Source organism: Kogia breviceps, chromosome 8, assembly GCF_026419965.1.
Source record: "Kogia breviceps isolate mKogBre1 chromosome 8, mKogBre1 haplotype 1, whole genome shotgun sequence".
Lineage (NCBI taxonomy): Eukaryota > Metazoa > Chordata > Mammalia > Artiodactyla > Physeteridae > Kogia > Kogia breviceps.
Window position 1 is genome coordinate 109,698,615 of NC_081317.1, and position 14,770 is coordinate 109,713,384.

At 38.3% G+C, this 14,770-nt stretch overlaps 1 protein-coding gene across 5 annotated transcripts in view; it reads left to right on the forward strand.

Annotated features, from left to right (window-relative positions):
* The window catches only part of MSRA (methionine sulfoxide reductase A), a 373,391-nt gene that overhangs the window by 32,963 nt on the left and 325,658 nt on the right, over nt 1-14,770 (forward strand). Inside the window, exon 1 of one of the 5 annotated variants that reach the window (XM_067040010.1) lies at nt 1,580-2,785. The exons of 2 other annotated variants lie outside the window; for them this stretch is intronic. Coding sequence is in view for 1 of the 3 variants with exons in the window: in XM_067040009.1 (XP_066896110.1) it covers nt 2,500-2,512 (13 nt within the window). In the remaining 2 variants the exon portion in view is untranslated. Of the gene's footprint in view, nt 1-1,579; nt 2,786-14,770 lie in introns of those variants that run through there. 2 more of the 5 variants (XM_067040009.1, XM_067040012.1) reach the window with 2 other exon arrangements.

Consider the following 14,770-nt stretch of genomic DNA (forward strand, 5'->3'; position numbering starts at 1 on the left):
TCAAATCAGATAAAAAGAAAAAAAAGTTACAAAAAATATATTTCTACTGTCTTTAACATTTGCTTCTGTGGTTACCTTTACTTGCACTCTTTATTTCTTCATGTGGATTTGAGTTGCTGTCTAATCTCCTTTCTTTGCAGCCTGAAGGAAAAGTTCCTTTAGTATTTCTTGTAGGGCAGATCTGTTGGGGATAAACTCTGTTTTTGTTTATCCGGGAATGTCTTAAAGTCTCCTTGATTTTTGAAGGAGAGTTTTGCTGACAGAATTCTTGGTGGATGGTTTTTTCCTTTCAGCACTTTGAATGTGTTATCCCACTGCCTTCTGGCCTCCATGGTTTTCAGTGAGCAGTCAGCTGTTAATCTTATGGAGGCTTCCTTGTACTTGAGGAGTCACTTCTAGCTGCTTTCAAGATTCTCTCTTTGTCTATAGCTTTCAACAGTTTGATTAGAAATTGCAAATCCACTGTTACCCTGCCCATCAGTCCCTATCTGAAAGGATAGTATGGAACACTTTATTGTTAGTACTTTAATCTGACCCTTATGATATCTCTGTAGCATTTCCCTCATCTGTCAACTTTATGATTTAGTAGCATGTGGTTTTGTTTTTCATTATTATATTTCATAGTTTTATAGAACTTCAGAGTGATATTTATGTGATTGATCCCCATAATTCATTCACCTAACAGATTTGTTGAGCTCCTGAATATGAAAAGCTCCATGCAAGACTTTCAGTTTTCTTAGGTAAGTGACGAATGGTCCTGCCTGTGAGGGTGACACATTTGGTTGGTAGAGGACACATACTCAACAAATTATTATACAGTTAGCATGAAGGTGTACTGAGTATAAACAGAGTGTTTTGGGAGCGCAGAGGAGGAAATTACTGATTTTTATATTTGATAGAAGAGCAAACTAAGGATTATATAGATCAAGCAATTTAAGACCTTGAGGTTACGTAAGTTAGAAGGACAGAGCCAAGGACTAGAACCTACTATTCTGGGTTCTTTCTATGAAACCATGTGTAGAGTTTGGCTAGTCTGTATTTTCAAGCATCAGAGGTAAAAATGATTTCTTAAATGAAATATCAGAAAATGATTTGGTAGATGTTAATGCTGTTGGTGCCTGGATTTGGATACCATACCCAAGTTTCCTGTTTTCAAATATATTATTTGATCCACAAAGGACAGGTAACATGTGTGAAGCACAGACTGGCTGTTTTGCTTCAAAAGATGTGCATGCTACAAATAAAAATAAACAGTATTTATTTATACTTATTAATTGTACAAGTATGGATTTAGTAAACAAGTGGCTGTGTTGAAACTTGAAGTTCAAAGTATGAAAAGATGCTTAATTTTACTCAGTCCACTCTTTTTTCCCTTTTAATTGTGTTTTGAAAAGAATTCTTTCCCCCCCTTCATCTCCAGTAAAATTCTGGATAAGTACAGTTTATATTAGAGTTTCCTTGAGCATAGGAATTGCTGATCAGTCGGAACTCTGCTCTCTTCCCTTAGGATAAAGCATGACTTATTTGGGCATCCAGTTTTAATTTCAGTCTGCATGCCTCCTTTTCTGTTCTCCCATGATTCTTTGCCGCAGGGCAAGGGAAAGCAAGCCTTATAAAAAGAAATACAGTATGTGGTGCTTATTAAAGTTACATACATCTCTTCTCACAGGAGAATTTTGATTTACTGCAGGTTGTGCATATGTCGCATATGGACATTTCTAGGGAACAGATTCCTTATCGCTGAACAGCGAATGGCTTCTAGTACTCCATTATTGCTCCGGGAACATGTTAGTAATGATGATGAAAGGTAGGCTACCATGAAATCCGTAAGGTGATTTGGCAGAAGTCGATGCTGTTGGTGCCAGGATTTGGGTACCGTACCACAGTTTCCTGTTTTCAGATGTATTAATCGATCCGCAGAGGACATCTTTTGGAGACAAGAATTCCGACAGGCTGGCACAGGCTGGACCTCCGCCAAGACTGCTCGGAAGGTTGCCATACTGGGAGCAAAAGAGTGAGAGGGAGAAAGAGAGAGAGAGGGAAGGGGGAGAGAGGCAGAGGGAGAGCTGAGGAAAGAAAAAAGGCAAGACTTGGCACAGCACAGTCAAATCAGCTTCTTTTGTCTGCTTTCTCGGCTTGAGCTTCAGGAAAGAAAACCGTCCTGGGGTACAGAAAACTCAGAACTTTTGGGTGTTCAAACTTAGAAGGCTTTTTAAGTCTCTTGGGCTATTTGAAAGTGTTGGCACATACAATGACGTTTAGTCACCAGTATTAAGGGAAATAAAAGCCTTTTTCAAAATGAAGCTTCCACAGTGTCCATGCATTTGGGAAATACTGTATTTGATTTTTTGGCATGTGTGATTATACTATGAGAGACAGGATTGACAATATAGAAGATGGCAAAGGCAAATTTCTAATTAGAGAGACTTAATTTTCTACAAAATAAACTTTGTTCATCAGTACAAACCTGCTTTCAAATCAAATCAGACCTCCTTCGGAATGTGTTCAGAACGTAAGTTTTTAGATTTTATTTTATTTCATTTTTTCCCAGTGGTAGACATTCACTTTTTAAGGACCCTTTCTAAGATTTTATCAACACAGCCAGGAAGTCAGAGTCAAAGTTGTTTTATCCATGTGTTTAAGAAAACGTTTTCTTAAAGCAACAGCTTTTATTTCTGCTGCTTCATGCTGTCCTGACTACATCCCCCAGCAATGAGTGACAACACCGAAGACCAGAAAGGCAAGCTGAAGACACCAGACTTCACTTGAAGGGCAAACAAGAAATGTGAGCTTGGTCATTATTTTTGTGTGTGTCTTTGCTCTGAACCAGTTTTTGGAGGTGGGTGGGGAGGTGTATGTGTCTAAAAGATGTGTGCGATTAGGGAGTTCTCATTGTGAGAAGGAAATGATAAGAGGTAATTTTTATCATGCTAGCAGAAATGGCTGGGAATGGCAGAGAATAGCAATTTAAATCTTTTGGATAAGAAGTAGTGAGCTGTGTTTGAAATACTTGGAGAAAAATTCTATTGTTTTCAGCTGATTAGCTTGTATAATTAAACGATGACTTATAGCCTGCCTCTCTCAAAATGTTTTAAGTAGAAGGAAAATCTAGAAAGTTCATCAATTTTCTTTCCAATACTACCTGGTGTTTTACTTAGGTATGTGCCTTATATCTAATCTCTCAACAATAAATACTTCCTATTAGGCCTGCTTATGGTCGGATTGTGATAGTTCTGCTCTAAAAATCAGCATTGTTATAGGAGAGGTTCACTGTAAGGCACGTATTTTTGTCGACCACCCTCATTGTCAGTGAGTATTCTGTTTCTAAAGAAGAGAGTTTGAGTGGTAGGATTAGGTTCTGACTTCCTGTGATAATATATTTTCTTTTACATTTTATATACTAAAAGAATACAGGAAATTCATATATATTCACATAAGCACTAATCATTTGGGGCAGTATAAAAGACTGCTTCAGGATCCATGCTTTTGTTTTGAGTATGTAATCATGGATCTGTGAATCCTTTGAGAAAAGAATTTATTTTGTTGTTTATAGCTTGAAATTACTGTGCGCCTTAGACAATGAATTATTTTAAATGGTTTTTATGCTATTTTCATGACAACATCAGCAGTTCTGAGGATGGCATTTAGTATATAAATATGATTTAAAAATATGTGAGATTCATTACAGGTGTCTGCATAGTCCAGCTTAAGTAGTTCCTTCAACTTTTTCACTAATCAACATTTTGATCTTCATTTTATTGAAATCACTCGATGTTCATGTGGGTTGCCAAAATGACAACCTTTGTTTTCTAAGCTTCTTTATACACCACCTCGCTGATGCTCTAAAATGGACGCCAAGACATAAAAGACATGCTGATAGGCACTGGAAGGGATGTTTGCGTGGCTACGGTCTTCCCTTTTGAGCTGATCACAGGATCGTTCACGCCTACACTAAAAACCAACGATATAGGAAACAAAAGGGAAGTTCAGTAAATAAGTTTAAATTAGAGCTACATTTTAATACAGACCGTCTTATTACCGATTTATATTTACTTTCATTTACTTCTTAAACGTTTGACATAACCTCTTGTCATTTAGGTTTGCTAAATGTATAACTTCTTTTGTTTATTTAAGACTATTTTCCCTTTAAGGTAAAAGAATTATTTGTTAGAAGTTATTTCATAACTTCTTTGCAGCGAACTCAGTAAGAACAAACTAATATCCAGACTATTTTACTTCCAGCTATTTTCTAACAGTAGAATTAAAAATTAGTGAATTGAAAAACAAAGATGTCAGAATATACTTTAAAAATAATAAATTTTTCGATACTGGTAAAGTTACATGTTATAGTGTTTATTAGACTTAAGATTTGATAATAAATATTAGCTGTTATACCCAGTAAAGTTTCTTACTAATCTCTCTGGCCTACTTGTTACATATCTTAAAGTGAAAAAAGTCCTGTATTAAGATGCTCCTTGTTAATTGGATATAATAGAGACTCTTTGTATAACCTTTTTTCAAAGGTGTGTTTAAGAAGTGGTGTTGATTGCATTGTCAACACGTGCATTTAAAGTTTAATGTAATGTATTCTTCTTTACTTTTAGACCTTTCATTTTACAAACACGCTGACATTTAGGTTATAAATTATTTCCAGATTAGTATTAATATTTCAAATCTTATTTTAAAGTGTGTAAATACTAGTGATATGATTGTAAATGAACTCTATCTCAGCGTTTATTCGTTGTAGTTTGTATTATATCATATTTCAAAGTAGAATTATTAAGACAGAAGTAGATTAATATTTAACTGCTTCTTGATGCCTATTATTAAGTCCCATTTAGATATACCTGAACATACAAGTGCATAATGCTGTAAACTAATGCAAACCTCTCAGGGGGCTTTAGTCCAACATTTTATAATTATTCACTCACTCATTTATTTATTTATTGAACAAATGTTTATTGAGTACCCACTCAAGTATGCTAATATTTTATTGATTTTGGGTAACAGGGAAGGAAGCCATATACATGGTTGGAAGAGGGAATAGATTTCAAATAGAACCACAAAAGCCTACAGAGAAAAGAGCACTACCGTAATGAGACTTATTTCAATAGGTTAAAGTATGTTAACTTTTGTCGTACAATATACGTATTGTAGTGTTTGTTTTAAAACAATCAGGAGATTAGTGATAGGTAGTCCGTACAGCTGTGAGGATCTCGTTTTACCATTATTTAGGTTTTTGCACCTTATTGACCAGAAACCTTCAGTTGTTCAAGTCTTTGATGGACGTGTAAAATAAGCAATTCAAATGTTGAGAGGAAGAAATTAAATAGGGAAGATTGAACCACCTGTCACATGCTAGAATTTTATATATGTCCAAGCAGGTGTCATTGAACCTTTGAAGATGTAGCTACAACGTAAATAACAGTCGCTTATTTATGAAGGATTTTTTCCCTTTCCTTTGTTTTCTTTTGTGAGAAAGAGATAGAAGGGGAGGCCAACCCCACATCCGTAAGCCAGCATAGTCCTTAGAAAGTGAGTTTGCTAGAGCGTGGTGCGTACTTTAAATGGACCAATCAGTTCACGCTCTGTGTTCTCTAGTGTTTCATTTTGCTTCAGTGTTTTCCTAAGCTTTGTTCACTAACATAAAGACTCATGGGCATAAAACATCTCTTGACTCTAGACATAGGGGAATATTTAACTTAGTGGCCTAACTTCATGCCACGCAGTTGGTCTCCAGCATAAAGAGAAGGTATAGGTTCATATTCTGAAGAGGAAATAAAAGTCCCACGAGCCAGGGAGCTGAGCTTGGAGCCGTTTGTGGTGGCCACGACCTGTGTCAGGGCTGGTGGCCGATGGAATGGAGATGAGAAATGTTTCAGCTGCAGGTGTGCCCTGCTGAAGTCATTCCGCGAGTGTTCCCAAAGGCGCTCTGAGCCGGCCACCATGTGGGATGTAGGGGGTACAAAGATAGCATCTCTGCCCGTAAGGGATTCATGGTCTAGTTGTGGGGAGGGGAAAGATCAGCATAACTGACAACTGTATAGCTCTTCACAGTTTACCAAAGGCTCTCACCCGTTATCTCGTTTAATCCTGGCAACAATGCCCGGCACAGGAGCTGGTACGTAACGGCCGCCCCAGAAGGATTCATGGAAGGAATAAGCCAGGATGTGAACCAGTTAATTATCTTCTTGAGTCTTATTTGATTAAGAGAATTTTTCCCCTTCATGCTTTTATCTTGAGTCTGTGTTGCTGGTTACAGGTTTGGGGGTGTGGTGAAGTGTAGGGCTGCATTCTTTGTGACCAAGTTAGAATCCCCGAGTTTGCCACTGCAGACAATACAGAACAAGGACTTGACTCGTCACAATGGCCCGGACCAGTCCTTCCGACCAGCCCTTCCCCTCCAGCCGGCCCTCCATGGTCTCTCACTCTCCCGCTCCTAGTTTCCCCGAAGCTCCCAGAACCGTAACTTAGGCCTTGGTGGAGCAGCCTCAGCATGGAACAGATGAGCGTGAGTGTGGGAAGAAGGCTGAGGGGACTGCTTAGTGGCTGGCTTCAGTCCTGTCCCCGACGTTACTAGGCGAGTGGGGGTGGGGGTGGGGTCTTGGGGTTAGACTGGGATATCAGAAACAGCCAGCTTCGAGGCTGTGTGAGACACGATGAAGGGTTGGCTGAGGCCAGCATGTTGAACAGCCTCTTTCCAGGTCTTTCTCCAGGGGTGTTTTGAGGCCCAGGAGAGGGAGGGGCAGGTCAGGACCATTGTGCACAATTGTGTACTGCAGGGGTGTGCCCTGTGCCTTGGTCGGCTAGAGGAAGGTTCTGAGTCATTGCCGGTGTGAGCAGTAGCCCTGGAGAGAATGGGCATGGGTTGAGTCCAAGCTTGGAGTTGGAATGGCAGGAATGGTAGAGGGTCTGAGGGTCTGGGGTGGAGAGGGCAGCGTTCCAGCATTTGATATTGGGGTCCAGCTGGGGTAGGAGATGCGACTGGAAGAGCTCCAGAGAACATGGGGAAATAGGGAGAGATGAGTATAGAGAAGTTCTGGTAAAGTGAAAGAAAAGGTTCAGAGAATACTGAAGTTAGTAGTTTGTTCTGAAAGCCAACAGGTTGTGACCAATAATAATAATACCAACTGCAGATCCTCTCTTAGTTTGGTCATTGGTTGTGTTAAGGTTATTTTATTTCTTTAAAAGCAAGGGTAGAAAAGGAAAAAGTTTACCTGTTTGTGTTCTGTATTCCACGATGTTATAGGAATTTAAATTCTCTCTTCTATTTTACAGTTACGAATCTCTTGGTCCTGTATAATCAGAATACCCCTAATGTATGGATCTTGAGGTTTTATGGAAAATATTTTGGGATTATAGTTTGGGTTTTGAGGAATTAGCCCCTCTGTAGTGATGCCATCCTTTTCATCCCATATGTCAAAACCATTTATATCTCTTTTGTCATTAGACACTGTAAGTGATTTTCCCCTACTTGAGAAGATCACATTGTTCTCAGACTCAGGACTGCTTTATCCTGGTGCCTTGGAAACAGTCCTTTACCATCATGGGCTAGAGGGAATGGGGTTTAGAGTCTCACCAGCCTCAGGTTGAATTTTGACTCCATTTTATACTTGTTGAACTTTGGTCAAGGTATATAAATTCAGTTTCTTCATGTATAAAACAGGGATCATGCTACCTTCCTCAAAGGTTGTTGGGAGGAGAGATGAGGAAATATATGCAAAGCTCTTAGTATAATGTCTGGTACATAGTAAGTACTCAATAAATGCTAGATATTGTTATTTTTTTAAATTGTGGTAAAAATACGTAACATAAAGTTTACCATCTTAACTATCTTTAAGTGTTCAGTTTGGTGGCATTAAGTATATTCATTTGTGTCACCATAATCCATCCACAGAAATATTTTCCTCTTACAAAACTGATATTCTGTACCTATTAAACAACAACTTCCTGTTCTCCCTCCTCCTAGGTCCCTGGCAACCCCCATTTTTCTTTCTGTCTCTATGAATTTGACTTCTTTAGGTACTGCATGTAAGTTGTATCATACTGTATTTGTGACTGGATATTTCACTTAGCATAATGTCGTCAACGTTCATTCATGCTGTGGCACGTGTCAGCATGTCCTTCCTTTTTAAGGCTGAATAATATTCCACTGTATATATATACCACATTCTGTTTACCTGTTTGTTTGTTGATGGACACTTGGGTTGTTTCCACCTTTGGCTTTATGAATAGTGCTGCTTTGAGTTTGGGTGTAAAAATATCTGTATGAGTCTCTGCTTTCAATTCTTTTGGGTATATACCCAGAAGTGGAATTGCTGGGTCAATAGGCAGTATTAGTACTCACAGCAGGTTATGCTTTTGAAAAGCTTATTGTAAACTGAAATGCTGTAAGTTGAATTAGACTTTCCAGCATAGATAATGGTAAAATATTAGACTTGACTTAAGAGCTCATGATGTCTAGCTTTTTGTGGAAATAACCCAAACGCCACATTCATCATCTGTAAATTATTTTATAGTATGGAGTTTTGCATGGTGCGTTAATCAGGGCAATACTCTAATCACTCACATAAAATAGTATTTATACATTATCATGGAATAAAAAGTCATATTTCATTTTTAACACAAAGTATTAACATTATCATTAATGCATTCTTACCATTTCTTTTTTTTTTTTATCAAAGTATAGTTGATTTACAGTGTTGTGTTAGTTTTTGGTGTACAGCAAAGTGATTCAGTTATACCTATATATATCTATTCTTTTTCAGGTTATTTTCCATTATAGGTTATTACAAGATATTGAATATCATTCCCTGTGCTATACAGTAGGACCTTGTTGTTGCATTCTTACCATTTCTGTTTAGAGATCTTTCTTTGGCCATTCTTTTAGGGCAGGTCTGCTGGAAACAAGTCTCTTGGTTTTCCTTCATCTGAGAATGTCTTATGTCCATTTTTTTGTAAAGGATAATTTTGCTGGATATAGAATTCTGGGCTAATAGCTTTTTTTTTTTTTTTTTCCCAGCACTTGAAAAATGTTGTGCCACTTCCTTCTGCTTCTGTGGTTTCTGATGAGAAACTGCTGTCATTCCAATTGTTTTCTCTTCTAGGTAAAATGTTTCCCTCTCCCTACTTTCACAATCTTTCGCTTTGTCTCTGATTTTCAAAGAGTTTGATTATGATGTGTCTTGGCATGGATTTCTTTGGATTTATCCCACAGTTTACTCAGCTTCTTGAATATGTAGGTTTATGTCTTTTGCCAAATTTTTAAGGTTTTCAGCCATAATTTCTTTGAGTCCATTTTTAGGCCTGCCTTCTTTCTGCTTTCCTTTCTGGACTTGGATGATATGAATGATAGATTTTTTTGGTTATGGTCCTACAGGTGCTTGACACTGATCTCTTTTTTTTTTTGACAAATAGTTGTAACTTACTGGTTGGGCCAACATAACTTTTAAAAATTTATTTATTTATTTATTTATGGCTGTGTTGGGTCTTCGTTTCTGTGCGAGGGCTTTCTCTAGTTGTGGCAAGCGGGGGCCACTCTTCATTGCAGTCCACGGGCCTCTCACTATCGCGGCCTCTCTTGTCGCGGAGCACAGGCTCCAGATGCGCAGGCTCAGTAATTGTGGCTCGGGCCCAGTTGCTCCGCGGCATGTAGGATCTTCCCAGACCAGGGCTGGAACCCGTGTCCCCTGCATTGGCAGGCAGATTCTCAACCACTGCACCACCAGGGAAGCACTGATCATTTTTTTTTTAAGTCTGTTCTTTCTTTATTGTTCATATTGGGTAATTTCTATTGCTCCTATCTTCAGGTTCACTGATTCTTTCCTCTGTCACTCTCATTTTGTGACTGAGCCTATCTAGTGAGTTTTAATTTGTATTTTATCTGCCATTTCTTCACTGAGATTTTCTATTTTTTCATTTGTTTAATGTGCTTGTTGAAACAGTTTTATGATAGCTGCTTAAAAATCCTAGTCAGATAATTCCAGCATCTGTGTCATTTTGGTGCTGGCATCAGTAATTGTCTTTTTCCCGTTTGGGTTGAGATTTTCCTTGTTCTTGGTATGACAAGTGATTGTGATTATATCCTGGATGTTTGGGGTGTTACGTTATAAGACTGTGGATCTTACTTAAGTCTTCTGTTTTAATAGAACTTCTCTGACCCTCTGGCATCAGGGAAGAGGAGGCACTCCCTCATGACTATGAGGTTGTGGTGGAAGTCCAGGTTCCTCACTGGCCCTTATTTATAGCCTGGGTGGGAGATGTGCCTTGTTACTGCTAGTGGGGTTGAAGTTCAGATTCCCCTAGGTGATACTGTTATTTATATTGTTTTGTACTTGGTAAAATAACCTGAACAGTCCCTGAGCTGTGTATTCGTTAAATTTAGCTTATATTGTTGGTGCTACTTATGTTTGATAATTTATTTAATGATATTTAAATTCCCAAATTAGGGACTAGGTCCTTTCTAATCACTAGTTTCCCTAAGATTGGTATGTGTTTACCATGAGCACACTGAATGAAAGATTTTATGTGAAGAAACAAGATTATAGTTTCCAGTTTATTAACTTTGAGAATTTATCTTTAAAAGGAGAGAAAAGCCTGCCTGTGCAAGGTTTCCATTTTTCCTATTAATAACATGCTAGATTTTATCAGACTTTTGTAACTTATTTTTAGAAGAGGTCAGTATATTAGAAATAGAATAAATGGATCTGATTGGTGGCTTTAAAAATTTCAGTGGTAAAGTATTTCATTTAATTTACTAGCTTAACACCTGTGGTTTCGGGTAGATAACGCAGATCTTGAGGATGATGCATATGTCTTTAGAAAAATAGATTTTCAGGGTTCTTAATGGTCACCTGAGGCAGAGTAATGACAGTACTGAAGCCCAGGACTAGATCACTTACTAAGTAGGTGATCTTGGGAAAATCTTCAGAACTATAAAGGTTGGCTTTTCTTCTCAGAAAAATGGATGTCATAATACCTAAATCAAAAGGTTGTTAAGAATATTAAATGAGGCAATATGCCTGAAAGCAATTTAACTGATAGATATTACACAAATATGAAAGACAGTTATCTAGTCAAGTTACATCAAGCATGTGACTGATGGGTAAAGATAATGTACCTGATTCTGTATGATTTCTAGCTCTGTGTGCCAGTAGACCATGGGTTACACATGTATTTTTATAATGCTTTAAAAAGTTTTAATTATGAAAACCTTTCAAACACATAGTTAAGTATTTAACAAAAAGAATACCCATGTACTCATTATCGAGAACTAGCAAATGCCATATTTATTTGCTTCAGGTTTTTTTTTTTTTTTTAAAGAGAATGAAACATTAGGGATATAAGTAAAACCTTATTCTCTCATCCCTGAAATGGGTGTAGAACATTTCCATCCACATTTTTGCAGTATTATTGAATATATATATACTAAATAATGTACGAGAAATATATTTATATATATATAGCCATAAACAATGTAACTTGTTTTACATAATTTAAAATGTATATAAATGATTTTATACTGTTGCTATCCTTTCGCCAATGAAATTGGATATTTTTGAGATTTATCCATGTTGCTACTGTAGGTCTGATGCTGCAGATTATTTTGTTTTAGTTTATCCATTCTTCTGTTGATGGACACTTAATTTTTTGCCTTGTGCTGACTGTGCTATAACTGCCAACTGGCACATGCTTTTTACACATATTTGTGATCTCTAGGGGAATTACCTAGAAATGGAGCTGAGTTGCCAAATATGTCAACTTTACTCAGTATCGCCAAGTTACTCTTCAAAGCATTCATACCAGGTAACATCCGTGCACTAGGGCATCAAAGTTCTCAAATCTCTATATCTTCTACATCTTCACCAATACTTGGTGGTATCAGACTTTGAAAATTTTATCAATCTAATGTACAAGAAATATTTTGCTGTTACTTTTGTTTGTGTTGCTGATTACTTATGAGATCGAGCATCTTTTTATGCTGACAGTTTAGATTTCCTTTTCTGTACATTCTTTCTTCATATCCTATGTACATTTTTCTTTTGAGCTGTTTTATTCTTATTAATTTGTAGTCTATTTCATATACCTTTTGGGGGGTACATTTTATATACCATTTTATATACCATTATTATATGGGTTAAAAATATCTTCTCAATGTTTGGCTTGATTTTTAATTTTCCTTATGGTGACTTAAAAAAATTAATTAATTAATTTTTGGCTGCATTGGGTCTTTGTTGCTGCGTGCGGGCTGTCTCTAGTTGCTGCGAGCAGGGCTACTGTTTCTTGCGGTGTGCGGGCCTCTCATTGTGGTGGCTTCTCTTGTTGCTGAGCACGGGCTCTAGGTGCATGGGCTTCAGTAGTTGTGGCGCATGGGCTTTAGTAGTTGTGGCGCACAGGCTTAGTTGTTCTGCAGCACGTGGGATCTTCCCGGACCAGTGCTCAAACCCATGTCCCCTGCATTGGCAGGCGGATTCTTAACCACTGCGCCACCAGGGAAGTCCCTATGGTGACTTTTGAAGTGAACTATTGGTATATGTTTGAAAAATTGGAATGCTTTCAGTTTTCATTTTCAAAGATGATTTTAATGCTAATATTTACACCCCTTGCTTTTGGACGTGGCAGAGAGGGCTAGTGGGACTAGTGTCTCTTTGAATGTTCCAGAATTTTATCCCTTTAATTAATATTTAGAGGATTAAGTTTTTATTTGTGGTGTAGATTTTTGGTCAATGGAAATCTTTGGGCAGATTCCCAGTTCCTCAGCTCCAGTTCTGAATTAGTGACTGTTGGGAAGTTTTATTTTGCTGTTTGCAGAGCCTCCTAAGCCCGCCAATAAGATGGGCACAGTCCTGTTGCATCAGCAGCATCACCAAAGAGGAGCTCTCAGACCCTTAGAAAGAATGTTCTGTTGATCTGCTTACACTGATTTCTATACAGTGAATAATCTCGGTGCAATAAGCACTTTCTCCTTTCCCTCACCAGTCCTCTTGCTAACAAAATAACTTAATTGAGAAATTCAAACTGTTGGGGCAAGGGGGATTGAGTTGTGGCTGAGGCTCCTTGTGTATCTTTTGTGGTGCAATCAAGTAGCACTTATTCCCCAACTTTCCATAGCCACCCCGCCTAAACAAAACCCACCTAATCTCCCAAATCGCTTTGCAAAACAAAAGAACACACAGAAGGTCCAGAAACCAGGAGGACTGGGGCCGATGGTGAGTGTTGTGTGTGTGACACGCCCTCTCCTTTCCCTGCTCCTTGCGATTTACATGGAGCTGTTTGGAGATTATGTGTCTGTTTTAAAATCTGCGTATGAAAGTGTGCTCCGACGGCAGGCTTGGTTGTTCAGGCCATGTGGCACCACTGTCTGTCGGATGGTGGTTCATCCATAACTGAGAGTAAAGTTCTAGGTAGAAGTTAACAGCAATACTGGACTTGCAAATCCAGACCTTAAGGCAAGCATCCCGGCCTGGACTTTTCAGCCTTGCTTTTTTTTTTTTCCTTCCAGTTTTATTGTTTTGTTGAGATATAATTGACTCTGTATCAGTTTAAGGTGTACAGCATAATGATGTGACTTACATATACCATGAGATGATTACCGCAGTAGGTTTAGTGAACGTCCGCAATCTCATACAGATACAACATCAAAGAGATAGAAAAAAGTATTTTTCCCTTGCGATAAGAAGTCTTAGGATTTACTCTCTCAACACCTTTAATGTGTGACATACAACGGTGTTAATTATATTTAGCATGTTGTACATCACATCCCCAGTACTTACGCATAACTGGAAGTTTGTGCCTTTTGACCGCCTTCATCTTGTCCTCCTCTCCCCATCATCCCCACACACCCACAAATCTGATCTCTTTTTCTATGATTGATTGTTTTTGAAGTATAATTGACCTACAACACTATGTTAGTTTCTGGTGTACACCACAGTGATTCAATATTTCTATACATTTTAAAGTGATCACCACCAGACTCACCTTTCTTAAGGGCAGTGGCCACGTGCTTTGCTCAATGCATGTTTGCCTTATTACACTTGTGAGCCATTTAGTGCAGTGAATGAGCCTCCCAACAGCACAGAGGGAAGCCAGCTACATGTCCTCTTGTTGGCTAAGATTTGACATTTCTTCCTTCTCCCACTTACTGAATTCTTCCCTGGAATCAGCATTTGACACCAGTCACCATCTCTGTGTCACTTCTCCACTGTTTAGAAGTTTGGGGAAAACTTTAATAAAGAATATGTGAAAATAATGACTATCTTTTGTTCAGTTAGAAACTTTGTTTTCTCTACATCTATAGCCTAAGTTACTGCAGCAGTGTGAGACACACACAATACACACATCACACCCATTTCAGGCGAGCAAATTGAGCCTCAGAGAGGTGAGGTGCAGTGCCTGGCCTAGTTAATGACAACACTAGGGCTCAATCAGGTCTTCTGCCTCCAAATCCCTTGTTCATTCCATTATTTGGCATTTGTTCACTCTGTGATGGGGTCACTAGGCAGAGAGTAAGCTGCTACTATTGTAGTAGCTCTTCCATATACCACTTGGGGCTGCGTACTGAGGTTAGTCCTCTGCCCTTCATTCATTCATTCAAGCACTCAATTCATCATTCATTTAATATCTGAGTGTCTATGAGAGCTAAGTGATGAGGATACAGTAATGGATAAAACAGAAACACCTCTGCCCTCATGGAGCCTGTAGTAAAGTGGTGAAGAAAGACCACAGACAATTCAATCAAGTCAATTTAATCAAGAGTAATGATGGGTATGAC